The sequence below is a fragment of the Nicotiana tabacum genome, chromosome 17 (genome assembly GCF_000715075.1).
Source record: "Nicotiana tabacum cultivar K326 chromosome 17, ASM71507v2, whole genome shotgun sequence".
NCBI classification, from domain to species: Eukaryota; Viridiplantae; Streptophyta; class Magnoliopsida; order Solanales; family Solanaceae; genus Nicotiana; species Nicotiana tabacum.
In genome coordinates this window covers 122,443,160-122,460,448 of record NC_134096.1, presented here as the reverse complement: position 1 = coordinate 122,460,448, position 17,289 = coordinate 122,443,160, and the positions used below count along the sequence as shown (strand labels likewise).

The 17,289-nt window shown below is 38.3% G+C and overlaps 1 protein-coding gene across 1 annotated transcript; it reads left to right on the top strand.

Annotated features, from left to right (window-relative positions):
* The first annotated feature begins 12,608 nt into the window (after nt 1–12,608).
* LOC107803781 (uncharacterized) lies at nt 12,609–15,377 on the top strand. Its single transcript, XM_016627548.2, has 3 exons — nt 12,609–12,788; nt 14,392–14,736; nt 14,852–15,377. Exons 1-3 carry the CDS (start codon nt 12,686–12,688, stop codon nt 15,181–15,183), a joined length of 780 nt encoding a protein of 259 aa, XP_016483034.1. The 5' UTR covers nt 12,609–12,685; the 3' UTR covers nt 15,184–15,377.
* Nucleotides 15,378–17,289: the final 1,912 nt, after the last annotated feature.

The window sequence follows — 17,289 nt, the reverse complement described above, 5'->3', positions numbered from 1 at the left end:
AATAACTTGGACAAGGTATTGGAAAGATGTGAGGAAACTAACTTGGTTTTGAATTGGGAGAAATGTCACTTCATGGTCGAGGAATGCATTGTCCTCGATCACAAGATTTCAAAGTATGGTATTGAGGTTGATAAGGCCAAAGTTGAAGTGATCTCCAAACTCCCCCCCCCCATACATGAAGGGAGTGAAAAGCTTTTTGGGTCATGCGGGGTTATATCTCCGATTCATCAAGGATGCTTCTAAGGTGGTGAACCCTTTGTGTAAACCTTTGGAGAAGGATGCCAAGTTCCATTTCAATGAAGATTGCATGAAAGCATTCGAGTTGCTTAAGTTCAAGTTGACTACTACTCTTATTATTACTACACCGGATTGGAGCTTGCTTGTTAAGCTCATGTGCGATGCAAGTGATGTGGCGATTGGAGCAGTGTTGGGGCAACGTATCAACAAAATCTTCCATCCAGTCTATTATGCAAGCAAGACCATGAATGATGCCCAAGTCAACTACACAGTGACTGAAAAAGAGCTCTTTGCTATTGTCTTTGTTATGGAGAAGTTTCGCCTGTACTTGATGGGTACAAAGGTGATTGTTCACACCGACCATGCGGCGCTTAGGTATTTGATGAGCAAGAAGGATTCTAAGGCAAGTTTTATGCGATGGGTGCTTCTATTGCAAGAGTTTGATCTAGAGATTCAAGACCGCAAGGGTAGTGAGAATCAAGTGGAGGACCACTTGTCCCGATTGGAGCAGGAGAGGAGGCCACATGATGGCCTTGAGATAAATGATTCATTTCCCGACGAGCAACTCCTAGCCATTTCTATGACCGGGATGCCATGGTTCACCGACTTTGCCAATTATCTTGTGAGTGGCATTGTACCAAATGAGTTCTCTTCAAACCAAAGGAAGAAGCTCAAACAGGATTACCTTGACTATTATTGGGATAAGCCATATCTTTTCTAGCTATGTACCGATGGTGTGATCCGACGATGTGTGCCAGAGGAAGAACAAATGGGTATTCTTGAGGCTTGCCACTCTTTACCGTATGGTTGTCACCATGGTGGAGCAAGAACGGTAGAAAATATTTTGAGTTGTGGATTCTATTGGCCTACTCTCTACAAGGATTCTAGTGAGCTTGTCAAGCGGTGTGATGAATGCCAAAAGGCCGGTAGGATCTCAAAGAAGAATGAAATGCCTCTTACCGCCATTTTGGAGATAGATATTTTCGATGTGTGGGGTATTAATTTTATGGGTCCGTTTGTTAGCTCTTGTGGGAACACCTACATTTTAGTTGCGGTGGATTATGTATCTAAATGGGTTGAGGCCATTGCTTTTCCCAACAATGAAGCAAGGAGTCTGGTGGCATTCTTGAAAAAGAACATCTTCACGAGGTTTGGTACCCCAAGAGCCATTATTAGTGATGGGGGTTCGCATTTTTGCAACAAGGATTTTTATACCTTACTCACAAAGTATGGTGTCAATCACAAAGTATCAACCCCCTACCATCCTCAAGCAAGCAGACAAGTTGAAGTCTCCAACCGGGAGATAAAAAGTATTTTGTCAAAGACAGTCAATGCCAACCGGACGGATTGGTCAAGAAAACTTGATGATGCTCTTTGGGCTTATAGAACGGCCTACAAAACACCGATCGGGATATCTCCATACCGGTTAGTATTCAGGAAGGCATGCCATCTTTCGGCAGAACTTGAGCATAAGGCCATGTGGGCTTTGAAGAAGTTGAACCTTGAATGGGATGTCGCCGCAAATCTAAGGGTGTCACAATTGAAAGAGCTTGATGAATTCCGGTATCATGACTACACAAGCCCGTCCCTTTACAAGGAGAAGATAAATTACCTCCATGACAAGTTCATCCACAACAAGGAATTTAAAGAGGATGATCTTGTGCTATTGTTCAATTCCCGGCTACGGATGTTTCCGGGCAAGTTGAAGTCAAAATGGAGTGGCCCCCTTGAAGTGGTGAATGTAACCCCCTTTTGTGCTTTAGATTTGACAAATAAGAATGACGAGGTATTTAGATTCAATGGGCACTGAGTTAAACATTATCTTGGCAAGGTTGATGATGGCCACATTGTGGCGGTCCTTCATTTCAAATGATTAGTAATTTGCGTCGTGTCACGACAGTAAATCAGGCGCTTCTTGGGAGGCAACCCATGTATCTTTTTCTTTTTCTTATTTTTCTTCTTTGTTAGATAGCTTTGTTTTGTGCTCACTAGTTTTGAAGTGTATGCAGGAATAGGTGTGCATTGCAGGGACTGTGCAAGAAAAAAATTGGCTAAGTGTCACAAAAGTGCAGACCGCACCAAAATTATGTAGACCGCACAATCACTTTGCGGCCGCACAATTATGTGTGCGGTGGTTGTACAACTAGAAGATCAAAATTGCATGCTCTCTGAAGTTTGGCCTGTCAAAAATCCTTAACAAAGTGCGGCCGCACTCACTTTTGTGCGGTCCATAGAACTTCTTCAAAGGAACAGGTAATGAGTGTGGACCGACGGATCAAAGTATAAATAGGGCTTTTCTCAACTTTTTACACTTTACATTCTCTGAACCTTCAAGCCCTAAGCAAACACAGTGCATCCCCCACTAATTCTCAAACTTCAAGCATTTCATCTCTTTGATTCTTATCTGCATCCTCCATCACTGGTATGTTCATTTCATCTTTAGATTTTTCATCTTCTCTTAGTTTTGTTCTTTTGTCTAGGGATAATTTCATGCTTAAAAATGTCAATAGTTAGTCATCTTTGCTCAAAATCATGAGGGTAGCTTCATAAATGATAATTGGGGCCTGGGTAAATAGCTAATCATGCTTAATTGTTAGGGCCATGTCTAATTATTGCAAAACTTGTATTAAATGTAAAGTAGTGCCGTGTTAATACAAATTTTGCGGCCGCACACACTTTCGTGCGGTCCGCACTCTCTAAGTTAGGGCATCTGTATACTTGAATTGTGCGGACCGCACTCAAAAATATGCGATCCTCAGTGAAATTATGCGGTCCGCAGTCAAAATTGTGCGGTCCGCACTGTTAAATGATCAGAGACCCAGTAGTATGAACCTGAGGTTGTGCGGACGCACTCAAAATTGTGTGGTCCGCACTTTTGATTGTGCAGCTGCACTCACTTTTGTGTGGTCCGCACTTGGCAGTCTGCGGCCACACTCACTTTTGTGCGATTCTCACTGCCTCTCCTGAGACTGTTTATCCACAACTGGCCTGCAACTGTCATGCATGTATTGGAGTCCTAAGAACCTGAACTCTAACTGATTCTTATTGTTATAATTGCAGATAATGATTAGATCATGTGGTAGAGGAGATTCATCAAAAGGGAGGGCAGAACCCTCTCGAGGCCGAGGACGAAGCAAGAGTAACCTACCACTAGCTATCCAGAGATTGATAAGCAAGAAGGCTACGGCCAATAGAGTCCCTGAATCATCAGACACCAGTGAGTATATCCCGTCTAGGGAAGTTTCTGAGGGAAACTCGGACCAAGCCCCACCTAACACCCAATCTCAACAAGTCCCGGGTAGATTCCACTTGGTTAATGAATCATCTTCCGCTGCTAGTTCTTCTAAAGGTTCGGAAGAGGGTAGCCATGATTCAGAGCCCTCTTCCTCACATGCCCCGGCTGCACTAATCAATGTTGATAATGATGATGATGGTTGGGGGTGATGCTACAGTGGGGGGTTTAGAGAGTTCGAAGAAAAGGGAGATGTGGGAAGACAGATTTGTCAGCCTGACTGCTTTCAGCAGATTTAGAGAGTGGTGGCCCCAAAGATCGCTCACTATTGAGCGACAATTCTTGATGAAGGATTTGGACAAGCATAACTCAAATATCCTCATACAGTTCCAGGAGAGAAAAGGATGGAAATGGTTCACCCAAAGCGTCCTCGATGCAAATAAGCACTTGGTTAAAGAATTTTATGCCAATGTGACTCACATTAAGAAGGGTACCAAGGTGACAAAAGTGAGAAATCTGAAAATCCGATTCGACTCCTGTGCTTTGAACTCTTATGTGGGATCAGAAGAAGTGGAAGCAGTCCAATACTTGGAGAAGCTGGCTATGGGTGATGCAGCTCGCCCGTGGCTAGCCAAGATTTTGGCTATTCAAGGATCAACACCTCTGTGGCTTACAGTAAGGGTTCCCATAGTTTGGGCCACCCTAAATTTTGAAGCAAAAGGGTGGCAAGCATTTGTGTGCAGCCGCATTAATCCGTGCCTAAATGAGAACAACCTCCCACTTCCCCTTGCAGTATTGGTGGCTTCGATTATGGCTGGGTATTCAATTAATGTTGCTGCCATCATGTCCACCAACATCACATTAGCTGTCTAGAAAGATGAGAGATCATACCCGTACCCAAACTTCCTCACAGAATACTTCAAAGATCAAAAGGTGGAGCCGAGGCAATATGATACAGAAGTAAAGGCCAAGAAGCCTTTCTCATAGTACCACCTGTAGGGTGCTGAAAACCCGAAGTTTAAGGGTAAGGCAACTACCTCCGCTATTTAGTCTGAGGAGCCAGCGATAGTAGTTACTAATTTAGCTGCTGAGCCTTCCACAACATCTGATCCTTCCACCGGGATAGTAGCCATGCTACCACTATCTTCTTCCAGACCATCAGCTCCATTATCAGTGCCAGCTTCATCTACTTATCCATTAACTCCGTTGCGAGTCTCCCAGACATTGGCGAGTCTCAACAACTTGATGTAGGCAACTTCTTCAAAGCTGTCTGACATATCCAGTGTTGTTACAGCACAGTCTTCTGCCCAGGCTGCACCACAGGTACCTCCGTTAGTGGAGGAAACGTCGAAGAAGCTTCTGGACAACCAGAAGACCATTATGGAAACTCAGGTGGCACATGTGGATGTCATTGAGGAGTTGGGCAAGCAGGTAAAGAAAATGCGGAAGTATCAAGCTTCAAAGAAGTCAGTTGATAAATTGACAACAGCAGTTACCAAGCTTGCATCTACCGGAGATCTACCACTGGATTTACTCATGGAGGCAGCACCAGCAGTATCCGAGGCACCAGAGGCAGCAGCCGGCCAGTCTGAGGAGCCAGTTGCGACTGCCCACACCGCTGAGGAGATAATACAGATGCTCAGCAACCCTATTGTCCCTCAGCCAGGTGATGATGAGATACAGCTAGAGGAGACCGAGGGTGCTGAGGATGCCATGCATACTGAGACCACATAGGGAGTTCTCTTAACTCTCTTCCCCTTCTTGTTCTTATTTTTGATAAGTATTGGGGACAATGCTCATTTTTATTCGGGGAGTGGTCTATTTTGATTGATTTGACATTGACATTTGGTCTGTAATAACTCTTATACTATTTTTCTTTTATCTTTATTTTCTCTTTGGTTATGTATATACTCTTCCCTCTCCATTGATGTTTATATTCATTTTCCCCTCGGTTTGTATATTCGTTTGCCTTACTTTCCGTAGTTTAGCTTCTTTAGTTTGTCTTTCTTAGTAGTATAACTTCTTATTTATTTTAGTAACTTCTTTTTTGATTTGTTAGCTTCTTTTTTACGTTTGATTGAACAATAAACCTTTGGTTTTCTTAATGCCACGATTTTTTCCAAAGGTGAATTTTGTGTGAACCGGGTGGCTCTGCCCAATGATAGATGGCGTGACAACCTTCTTAAGAGATTGAGTCCATTTTCTTTTATGTTTAAAATAAGAAAAAACAAATAGTAGTAATAAATAAAAGGGTCTCTAACATGCTTCACTTGGTACCAACACATTTACCCATGACCTTATGGCTAAAAATAACTTGTTGGCAGAAATTAGCTCTAGTTGTGACTTTTGACTCTTGTGTTGACTTAAGCAGTCATCGAGTGGTTCAGTCGAGCCATTTTTGATTCTCAATCTCAACTAGGGTTATTGTGGGCCCTCGACTTCGTTCTCTTTAGCAATCCAGCAGCATGAAAGGTGAGGTATTGAATTGCAAGTCCAAGTTCCCGTGCTAATAGTCTAAAACTTGCCCCGAATATTTTTCTAGGAAAATTTCTAAGTGTAGCTTAGCTTGAGAAATGATTGTAGGCTCTTCTTGGTCCAATTTGAAATTTGAAATCTTCCATAGCCTACCAATGTGATATCCCTAGTCAACTCATTTGAGCATAAACCCTTTTTCTTTTAATAACCATGTTACAAGTCTTTATCCGTTTTGTAATGACCCTCTCTTGGCACCCGATATTTCCTTAGCATTTTTGAGATACAACTGGTAAAAACATAAGTTTGGGGGAGAGACGAGGAGTTTGGAAGTGATAAAAGGTACAAAGAAAAGAAAGAAATGAAAAAAAAAAGGAAGGCAAAGAAAAGAAAGAAAGAACAAAAAGAAAAATGCCAAAAAGAAAGTGAATAAGGTAGAAAGTCGAAGAGATTCAAAGAAAACAATGATGATAGGCATGGAGTAAATAGAAAAGGAAAAACAATGAATGTCATGATCAAGAAATAGTGATGTTATGTCTCTCTAGTTCCCCCAAGGAAAAAGAAAATGACTCAAAGAGTCGAAAAAGTATGAGCCGAAAAGAGAAAATAGAGTGCTTGAGGAAAGATGAAACAATTCTATTCCAACAAGTCCTACCTTGGTCCAAAAGCCTTCATTACATCCCGCAAAAGCCCTACATGATTTCAGGTTGAGTGAGCTTACATTAGTGATGATTTACATGAGGGGCAAGCTAATGGTACTTAGAGCCGGACTTGTGACATTCTTTTGAGAGAGATGAGCGCACTTTTTGCAATCCTTGATTCGAGTGTTACATTCTAAAGTGAGATTTGCTAATGGAGAGTAGAGGAGGAGGAGTTTGGAATCCAAAATGACCTACGTGAAAGAGCGAGCGTCCTTGATGAATAGAGCCAACTCTTGATGCTCTAGTGTCGCATTAGAACTATGGTACTCAAAAAGTCAAATCAGTGCGTTGTTGATAATTCATATGTGTTATGGGTAATTGTTGGTCCCAATTAATATGTGATTGATTCACCTTAGGCCAGCTGAAATATCCTTTTTTCTAGTGGAGGTGAGAATTGCCTTAATTGCTTGAGGACAAGTAAGAGCTTAAGTTTGGGGGAGTTAATAAGTAGGGATTTTGACCGTTTATTTGCTCTCTTTTACTTGCATTTTAGCTCAAAAATGCTTAAAGGTATTTCCGAAAACTAATGAATTGTGCTTTTGTACAGAAACATTGGGAAACGAGCCAAAAGAGTCAAAATCAACTCATAAAGGAGTCAAAAATGGATAAGGACCAAAACAAGGCAAAAGGCCCACAGTGCGGACCGCACAATACTGTGTGCAGCCGCAAAACAAAGGAAAAGCCATGTCAGTTCTTCTTCAGAGTATGCAGACCACACAAATATTGTGCGGCCGCAGAAGAGGAGATTCAGAGAGCTGATTTTGGGCAAGCTGAAGGAGTGCAGACCACACCATAATTGTGCGGCCGCAGAATGTTAAGTGCGGTCGCACTCAATATTATGTGGTCCACAGAAAACAAAGATAAGAGAGATGGGATTTCACGTTCAAGAAGAAATGCGGACCGCACCATTTTTGTGCGGCCGCATAATCAAGAGAGCGGCCATACTAATGTTTATGTGATCTGCAGAAGTCTCACACAGCCAGAGCCTAAGATCAAGGAGTGCGGACCGCACTATAATTGTGTGGCCGCAGAAGCAAGAGTATTGCCGCACTCACAAATTTGCGGTCCGCAATAGTTGAAGAAGTGCGACCGCAATTCAAAATTGTGCAGCTACAGAACTGGAACCTGTCAAGCCAAGTCTCATTGTGCGGACCGCACACATAATTATACGGCCGCACAACCTCCGCATGAGCATTTTTGTCAGATATTTTCAGGTTAGTATAAATAGAATTTTTTATTATTTTTATGGTAAATTAAGTTTTTGGAGAGCACCTGAGCCGTTTTTCTTTATTGTTTTGAGTAATATTGTACTAGATTAGCTTCTAAACATTAGATTTTCTTTCCCTAATCAATTATTATGCATTCTATCTTAACTTCTTCTTGTATTTCTTCATTTTTCATGAGTAGCTAAATCTCTAGCTAGGGTTGTGGCCTAACCCTAGTATGGGTACTTAATGGGTGTTTGATTTAGGACTTGTTTATGGTTGGGTTAGTGATATTTAGCCTAGTTCTTGTTTAAATTCAAAGACTAATGGTTGCAAATATTGATTCATGCCTAATTGACTTAGTCTCTACTTCAGAAAAAGAGACTAAGTCTAGGAAAACTTGGCTAACAAGAAATTGGGGTTAACTCAAGAAATTGATAGCCCCAATTAAAGGGTTGAATCTAGAGATAGTAAGACCAGACTTGAGCATTTATCACTTGTTTTGTGCAATACTCATTTGGACTTGAGAAAGCCAAATTGGCAAAATCACTCAAACTATCGAGAGGTATAGAGTGGGTAATTGCTTGTGATTGCTATATTACAACCCCGACCAATCAAACTTGCCCTAGAGTTTACAACCCATTAGGTAATCACCTAGGTGGAAGTCACGACTCTAGATCTTTTATCATTTGAAAAACAACCAAAACCAAAAATATTGTCTCCTAGTTTTATAATTGCAATCAATAGTTTAAAGTAGAAGTAGAAACAACAAACAAGAATGTGGAAGTGTAATCTAAGGCATATTGTAGAATTACACTAAATATATACCTAATCCCAATTCTAACTCCCTGAGGATTCGACCCCGACTTGCGTTGGGTTTTATTATTGCTTCGACTGCCTCACTACCTATATTTGTGGTGTGAGTTTGGGCGATATCACCGACCTACTGATTCTTGTCCATTCCCTGAAGTGAATGAGACGAACTTCCACCAAGCTAAGCGTGGAAGAGGACGTGACCCTAGTCGTGGTCATGGAAGAAACACTAATCATGGTAATAATAATGCACCAAAGAACCCTCCTCACCACCAGTAGTGGAAAAGGAAGTTACAAAGGCATGAAGCGGTGCAAGCAGCAAATGCAAAAAATACATGCTATAGATGTGCAGAAAAAGGGCACTGGTCACGTACATGTCGTACGCCAAAGCACCTGGTTTAGCTGTATCAAGCCTCCCTGAAGAAGACATAGAAAAATGCTGAAGCAAATTTTATTTCTGAAGATAATTTAGACTTCATGCATTTGGATGTAGCTGATTACTTTGTACTCCCGGAAGGAGAAACAAGTCATGTGATCAGTGATGAATCTACAGAAATGTAAATATTTAAATTTTTGTTGTTTATAGTAGATAGTATGGTTATGTAATTGTTGTACATAAATAAAAGTTATGCTTTGATAATGATGTTTACTATCATATTTATTTTGTTTATGTCATTTTGAAGAAATTTTCTCTCATGATACCAGAAGTGTCTGAGAGATATTTAGTAGTACAAAATTTATCAAAAACTCCTGAAGAGCTAACGGTTTGTCTAGAAGACACATGACACAAGTAGTGTCTGAATAATATTTGATTGTGGACAATAGATTGAAGGCTCCCGAAGAGCTTACATGCAAATTTGTCATTCATATTATATGATTGTGGTCAAAACATATGTTATAATAAGTCAGAAGTTTACTAATACGAATGGCTATCATACTAAGACTACAAATAATTGGAAGATTGAAAATCTTCATGTTTCCACAATCACAGGGGTAAAATAATATGTATGTGAGAAGTTACCCGCCTTATTATTCAATTTGTACTAAATCATGTATTACAGTAAACCAGAAGTTTACTAATGCAAAACCAGTCACAGTAAATCAACAATTTTTACTTAGGAAAAAGTAGCTACAGTAATCAGAAATTCGTTGATACAAAAGTAGCCACAGTAAATCAGAAGTTTATTAATGCACAAGGTTATGCCATAGTAAACCAGAAGCTTACTAAGAGATAGCACATGCCATGATAAACTTGAAGCTTTCATTTTTCATTTTTAAATGAGCTATTTAAGAATTCAGAAAAGCATATACTGAAAAACTAGAAGATTCTTCAAGAATTCTCTTATGTTGCTTATTCTCATCATAAATTGATTATACTAGCTAAAGTTGGGACTAAGACTCCTGAATTCTGAAATATATAAAAGGTGATTATGGGCTCATTCACCTATCATGTGAACCACTTATAGATGCATATATGATATGGTTATATGTGTGTTTATTGTCAACCTGCAGTTTGGCATTTGAAATTGCTTTTCTCAATTAAGAGCATAATTTTCAGATTATGAAATCAAGATAGTTCATCTTGATGATGCTGGTTTATATACAAGCTAGTTTAGTGAATACCTCCTATTAATGATTAAACTATTTCTTATGAGAATAAAACCTCATGTGTTGGTCTAAGATTTTCTAAATTGCATACAACAACACTTGTATACATCAGACCAATAAAATATGATAAGTCATCCCCTCACAATTGGTTTAGGATCAAAAATCAAATATTTTTACTATCTAATAACTTTTGATGTGTGGTATATGATTAATTTCTCTACCATAATGCACAAAGATAGGTTTCCCAAAGAAGATTGGGGATATGTGTTAGTTTTTCTAACATTTGGGGGATGGAATAAACAGCTGGAAAATATGCTATATGAATCGAATTATCATTAATATGATCCTCACTTAGAAGATAATTCAAGTCAAATGCCAGAAGCATTTGCTTATCCAAAATTAAATATCATATTTCAGTTGCAAATGCTCCTATTAAAATTAAAGTCCGTGAAGGATAAAGTTTACTGCACGCATGAAGCGTAGTAAACCAATCGGTTCCAAAGGTAACAATCCTTGAAAAATGATAGGAGCAAATGATCAAAATGATCATAATAAGGAGGAAATGAGCTCTAGAAGAGCCCACGACATAACATTTCATGAAACCCCAGAAGAAGTTCAGGTACCTGAAAATAAAGAAAGTGATGAGATCTCAACAAGTTATGTCGCTTAGGAACAGATACAAAATGATCGTCGACGATATATTTGATACAATATAGTTCACAATATTGTAAAAGATTGTGAGGATCAGACTTGTAGTCCAGACACTTGAAGATGTCATGCCATCTAAATGCAAGTCATAACCTATATGACTCATTTGATTAAGTCAATACGAAGATCCCTGAAGGATTTAAAATGCCTGAAGTATATAGTTCAAAGTATCGTGAAATGTACTCAGTCAGATTACAAAGATCTTTGTACGGTTTAAATCAATCTGGGCGCATGTGATATAATTGCCTCAGTGTATATTTGATGAAAAAAGGTTACATAAATGATGTTATTTGACCATGTATTTATATAGAGAAAATTGCATCAGAATTTGTTATACTTGCTGTTTATATTGATGACATAAATCTTGTTGGAACTCCAGAAGAGCTCCAAAAGGCAATTGAATATCTTAAGAAAGAATTTGAGATGAAAGATCTTGGAAAGGCAAAACTTTGTCTTGATCTGTAGTAAATTGAACATTTAGCAGACGTGATCTTTATCCATCAATCTGCATATACATAAAGGGTCTTAAAACGCTTTTATATAGACAAAGCGCACCTATTGAGTACACCAATAGTTGTTCGATCACTTGAAGTGTATAAGGATTTGTTCTGACCTCCAGAAGAGAATGAGGAACTCCTTGGTCCCGAAATACCTTATCTTAGTGCAATTGGTGCACTTATGTATCTTGCTAATGCTACAAGGCCTGACATAGCATTTTTTGTTAATTTACTAGCAAGATATAGCTCTTCTTCTACACAGAGACATTGGAACGAGATTAAGCATATATTGCGATAGTTAAAAGGGAACACTTGATATAGGCTTATTTTACTCTAACAAAGGTAGTGCAGATCTTGTTGGTTATGCAGATGCAGGTTATTTATCTGATTCACATAAAGCTCGATCTCAAATCGGGTACGTGTTTACATGTGGAGGTATTGTCATATCATGGCGCTCCACAAAGCAATCCATTATTGCTACTTCTTCAAATCATGCTGAGATAATAGTTATTCATGAAGCAAGTAGGGAATGCGTGTGGTTGAGATCAGTGATTCATTTTATTCAAGAAAAATATGGTTTGGAATGTGATAAAAGATCCACAATTTTATACGAAGACAGTGATACATGCATAGTTCAATTACATGGAGGATTTATAAAAGGAGATAGAACAAAGCACATTTCACCAAAATTATTCTACACGCATGATCTTTAGAAAAATGATGACATTGATGTGCAACAAATCCGTTCAAGTGACAATCCGACAGATTTATTCACTAAATCTTTGCTCACTTCAACTTTTGAGAAGATGATATACAAGATTGGAATGTAGAGACTCAAATAGTTGAAACAAGGTTTTTATCAAGGGAGTAAAATACGCACTATACTCTTTTTCTCTTACTAAAGTTTTTCAAGTTTGATAACACAAGTCAAAACAAGGTTATTACTTTGAGTTATATTTTAAAACACAAGCCAAAATTTCAATCATTTTCTCATCCAAAACCACATTGGGATTGCTCGTACTTGCAAGTTGCATTTAGAGGTGGCACGTGTGACGTGACCAAACACAAAAATGTCTAAAATTCTGGTCAGCCTACATACACGTCTACTATTTTTTGTGGTAGTGAATCTATCAATGGAAATAAGGAATCTACTGTATATCTACTCATAATTTCTTAAGAATCGAAAATTAATTTTCCAAGAAAAAGGAAAATATGGGTGTAACAGCAACTGCAGTTTTCTCATCCAATTCCATATCTCACTTGCCGTCCTTCTCTTCTTTATGTAAACCTAAGTTGGAAATCCGATTACCCAAAGGTACTTTCTTTAATCAATTGCTTTATGAAAATCTTCCATGAAATGAGTTAAATGAGTTATGCTCTTATGCATTCTTGGAATTATTGGGAATTTAATAGGGAACTTAGTGTGAAAATCTTGGGTTTTATGTAATTGCAAGCAGGATTTATTCAGCCCATTTTCCTCAACTTATTTGTGATGTGAACTTTGATCTAGGTTGGAATTTAGTACTAGTAATTAACTAGTAGACGTATGTATAACTGTCTAGAAACCTTTTGTCTCATGATAGGACTCCAGGTATTTGTGGAAACGTATCAGTGAGATGTAAATCCCTGCAATTTTTGTTAAAACTCAAGGGGATGACTGATATGCTTGAGGTATATTTGCAGTGAAAACTTATCAGGGAGTTAGTTCATTCTATATCTGTGGTTCTACTAGTACACTAACTGTAGACTACCTCTGATGGTACTGTTCTTGTACTAGTCGCTATAATCCTTAAGTTTGTCAATTTTTGCTATTTTCTGATTTTCTTGCAGCTATGCCTTTTGGGGGGTAGGGGAAGGAAGCAGGGGTGAGGAGAAGAGTTTTAACTTGTAGCTCAAAAGTAATTTTTTAGAGTAAAACCTACTTAGTACCTCTTAGTTTTGAGCTACTAGGATTCATATGTGTGTTGCACATTGCACAGCCAAAATCCAAAATACTCGTCGGTTAACACTTGCTACCAAGATTAATTGAAAACCACTTCCTTTGTCTATTTCCGTTGCTGAATCAATGTGTTTAATTGTGTATTTGTGTTTCACGCTTTTTAGGACCTTGATTCAAGCCCTCAGTCTCAAAAGCTTTAGCATGGATGGATAGATACCATAAGGCCGTTAGCTATTAAGTATTCTGTATATAGTAGGAACCCTAATCCTTGTCCCAACCTTCTTTTCTTTGGTTGGGCTTGACGTAGCTTTTCTCACCTTATAACCTGTCATGAAGCCTCCTATGCTGGATTATTCAGTCAGTTTGGAATACTTATCTCTGAGTTTCACATTTTCATGAGAACCCATGCCTCCGTTATGGCTTTCATACCACTTATTCCTTCTCTCGACATCCCGGTCAAGTTAGTGCAAAACAATTTTGAACGTCGTCAAACAAGCACTTGGCTGCTTCTTAATTTTATCATAGTGGACTTTGTTCAATATCGTTTCGTTTCTTATTCATCTTGCACCAAGAAAGAAAATTATTCCTTTTCTATTTCTAAATCATAAGGAACCATGAACACACATTTTCTTTCATGGCGCGGTCATACTCATTGGGAGACTCGATGAATTTATAGACTTTTGTTTGAACCACTGGTAATCTCCTTTCGTTGTGTTCATGCATATTATTATTATTTTTTCGCTTTCCATTTGGAGATAATTTCTGATAATTGGACATACAGTTGTATATGGATCTTGTGATTATGTATTTTTAGATACTTTTTATTTCAGTCCACTAGAAATGAAAACACCCAGCACCATAGATACGCCGTACATTTCATCTAGACATCACGATGGGTAAACATCTTATTAGATGGCATGAAATTCTGGAAATTTAAACTGAGGTATTGATTTTTGATGCAGCTTGTTCAATTTGGCAGAGATTGCATATGGGCCTTCCGTGAGTACAAATCGTTCGGATTGTCATTGTTCAACTCTCTCGACCATAAGAGCTGAGGGGAGGAGGCGACGAAGGTCCTCAATAGATGCTACACCAGGGAAAACATCCAAAGGAGATGAGATCAATATACAGTCATCCCGTGACAGTAAATCATCAAACTCATTAAACCAAGAAGAGATCATTTCTCTTTTCAAGAGAATACAATCTTCAATTTCAACAGGCGATTCTTTAAGTTCCAAGAAAAGAAGTACCAAGTCCTCTGAAGAGAAGCCCACTATTGAATCAGTCTTGGAAATCCTTCGTCATTCAAAGACAGAGTCAACAGGTAATGAATTTTTTTCAGTTTTGCCTAAGCCTGTATGCATTTTCCTTTTCCCCAAAATTAATCCTAGTGCAAATGATAATACCTCAGTTAGATAATTACCTCTTTGTTTTTGAAGGTACAACGTCAAATACGAAGGGTGATAAGGGCTTGACTCATCAAAGAGGTCAAAAGGAACCAAAAGCAGATTATTCACCAACATTAGATCCAAGATCAACACGCCTGCCCTCAAGCTTTGTGAAAAGATCCCCTTTACAATCACCACTTAACTCCAAAGAAAAGGTTGAGCTCAAGACAGAGACATCGCCAGGTAATCATGGTGAAAGGGAAGCAATCAAAATTGAGGATATGAAACTTCCTCAGCTTAAGGAACTGGCAAAATCTAGAGGACTTAAAGGTTATTCGAAACTGAAGAAAAGTGAACTTGTGGAGTTGCTCATCAGATGTTGAGACAATGAACAGATGAATAAGTCGTCCATCATGCTTTACATGCTTTACAGTTAACTGAAGGGCTAGTCTCTTTTTCATATCTGCTTTCTTTCATGGAGAAACAAGATGGAAAGGTAGAGTGTGGGAGTTTAACACATTCATTTGTTGTTTGTTTGTAGCATATGCTGTGTCTAAGCCTAACTGCATTTGTGATCTCTTTCTCAAGTTGCATACTTTCTCCGCTCCCCCTCCCCAACAATTTACTTGCTTTGATGGTTGAAAAAGGGGTTATTATTCACATGCTAGCTGTCTTGCCCGATGATGGAAGATCATCTGCCCAACTCAACAAGTAGATGGCCAGCACTTCCAGTTGCAGTATAAATCAGATCATAGTCCAGTTTAGTTTATTCTGTTCTTTCACTGCAGGACAATGGTGAAAGGAATGAAAAATACTAAAATTCTGATATTTGCGTCCAAAGAACACAAACGGGTCTGTCCTCTGATAACAATGCTGATTCTGCTAGAAATGCTTCTCATGTGAAGACTTTTGAACAAGAAGCATTCACCTTTTCATATTAAGAAATGGCTTGCAATAACTAGATTGTGAAAAACAAGAGTTATCCATAAAGATTGCATGATTAATCTATAAAATTCAATAGGTCAAGGTCTCCTGTTGAGATGAGCTTCCGAAATTTGGTAAATACATGTTTGTTTCTGCTTCAATACTATTAGATTCATGATTGCTCCTTTGAAGGATTCATTTCATTTTCCAGTAGCACCCATAGCTACATTTGAGAAGCCTAAAGCTACATACTGTTACTGCATTGCCCTTCTCACCCCTAAAAGTCACATAGCAAGCAATCTTCTGATTCCATAGGATCACACATTAGCTATATAGCAAACACAAACATGCAACATAACTCAATACCTTAAAGAAGACTGGAGACTGATCACTTATTTGTTCCAACACCTTCATTGAAGACCAAAGAAATAGGAATCGGATTAAACAGAACGACGCACAGTTATCTGGTGCGGGAAGAAAACCGTGTTTATAATTCTAACTGTAGAGGTGGCAAATGGGCTGTTTGGGCGGGTCAAGGTGGGCTGAAATAATAAATGGGTTATTGCCCAACCCAATCCAAAATTTACTTGGGTCAAAATGGGTTGTGTCAGGATAAACTAAATAATGGGTGGTAACCTAACCCATCCAACTTTACCCAATACAAAACATAAAATGTCCCCATAAAATCAACATATTTTGATATAGATATCATTAAATTAATAAAATATTATATTTAAAGAGTAATTTTTATTATTAATGTTAAAAGACCCTGTTTATCCAAAAAGAAAACTTTCTTATTATCAACGTATTAACTGACAATTTTTTTTTCTTCTTTTTTGTAGAATTTTGCATACTTATATCACAATACTTGGTTACTTGCATAACAAAATCGACAGAGTTTCTTTGAAAATTGAGTGTTAAAAACATTTCATTTATTGCAAAAAGAAAAAGTCTGGAGTACGGGATAGTACTTCAAGTTTTGTGATTTTGTGTCTCAATTTGAAAACCCAAATTTTTAATAAAATGTACTCCAGAGTAATTAGATACCATAAATAGTAATGGTGCCATATAGAACAAAACAAAATAGTGCTTATCTAATTGAGTATGTCAACTATAAATATGTTGAAGTAGAAAATCTCTCTATAATATTATTGCAGTATTATTTTGTATAATTTTTATAATGTTATTTAACATATACGCAGATTTTTACGTTAATATACTCATCTTAAAGCACTCTATAAATACACTGTAACTCATAGGCGGCTGTCGAAAACTAGAAATTCATTTGGGTTTGAACTCTGAAACTGAGTCACTGACAAGGCAAACAAAAAATTTGATTCGGCTTATGCCCGGGTCAGTTTGGGCCAGAATCATGGGCTAGTTTGGGCTACTGAAATAAATGGGTTTAGTTGGGTTAGGGGGATTTGCAGCCGTACTCTATATTTGTGCCACATTTAAACCTGTACCCTATTTTTTAAAATTATTGATTTGGTAGCCATCTCACAAAAAATACGTAACAATATGACAATTACACCCCTGACAAAAGATATAAAACGATCTTCTTC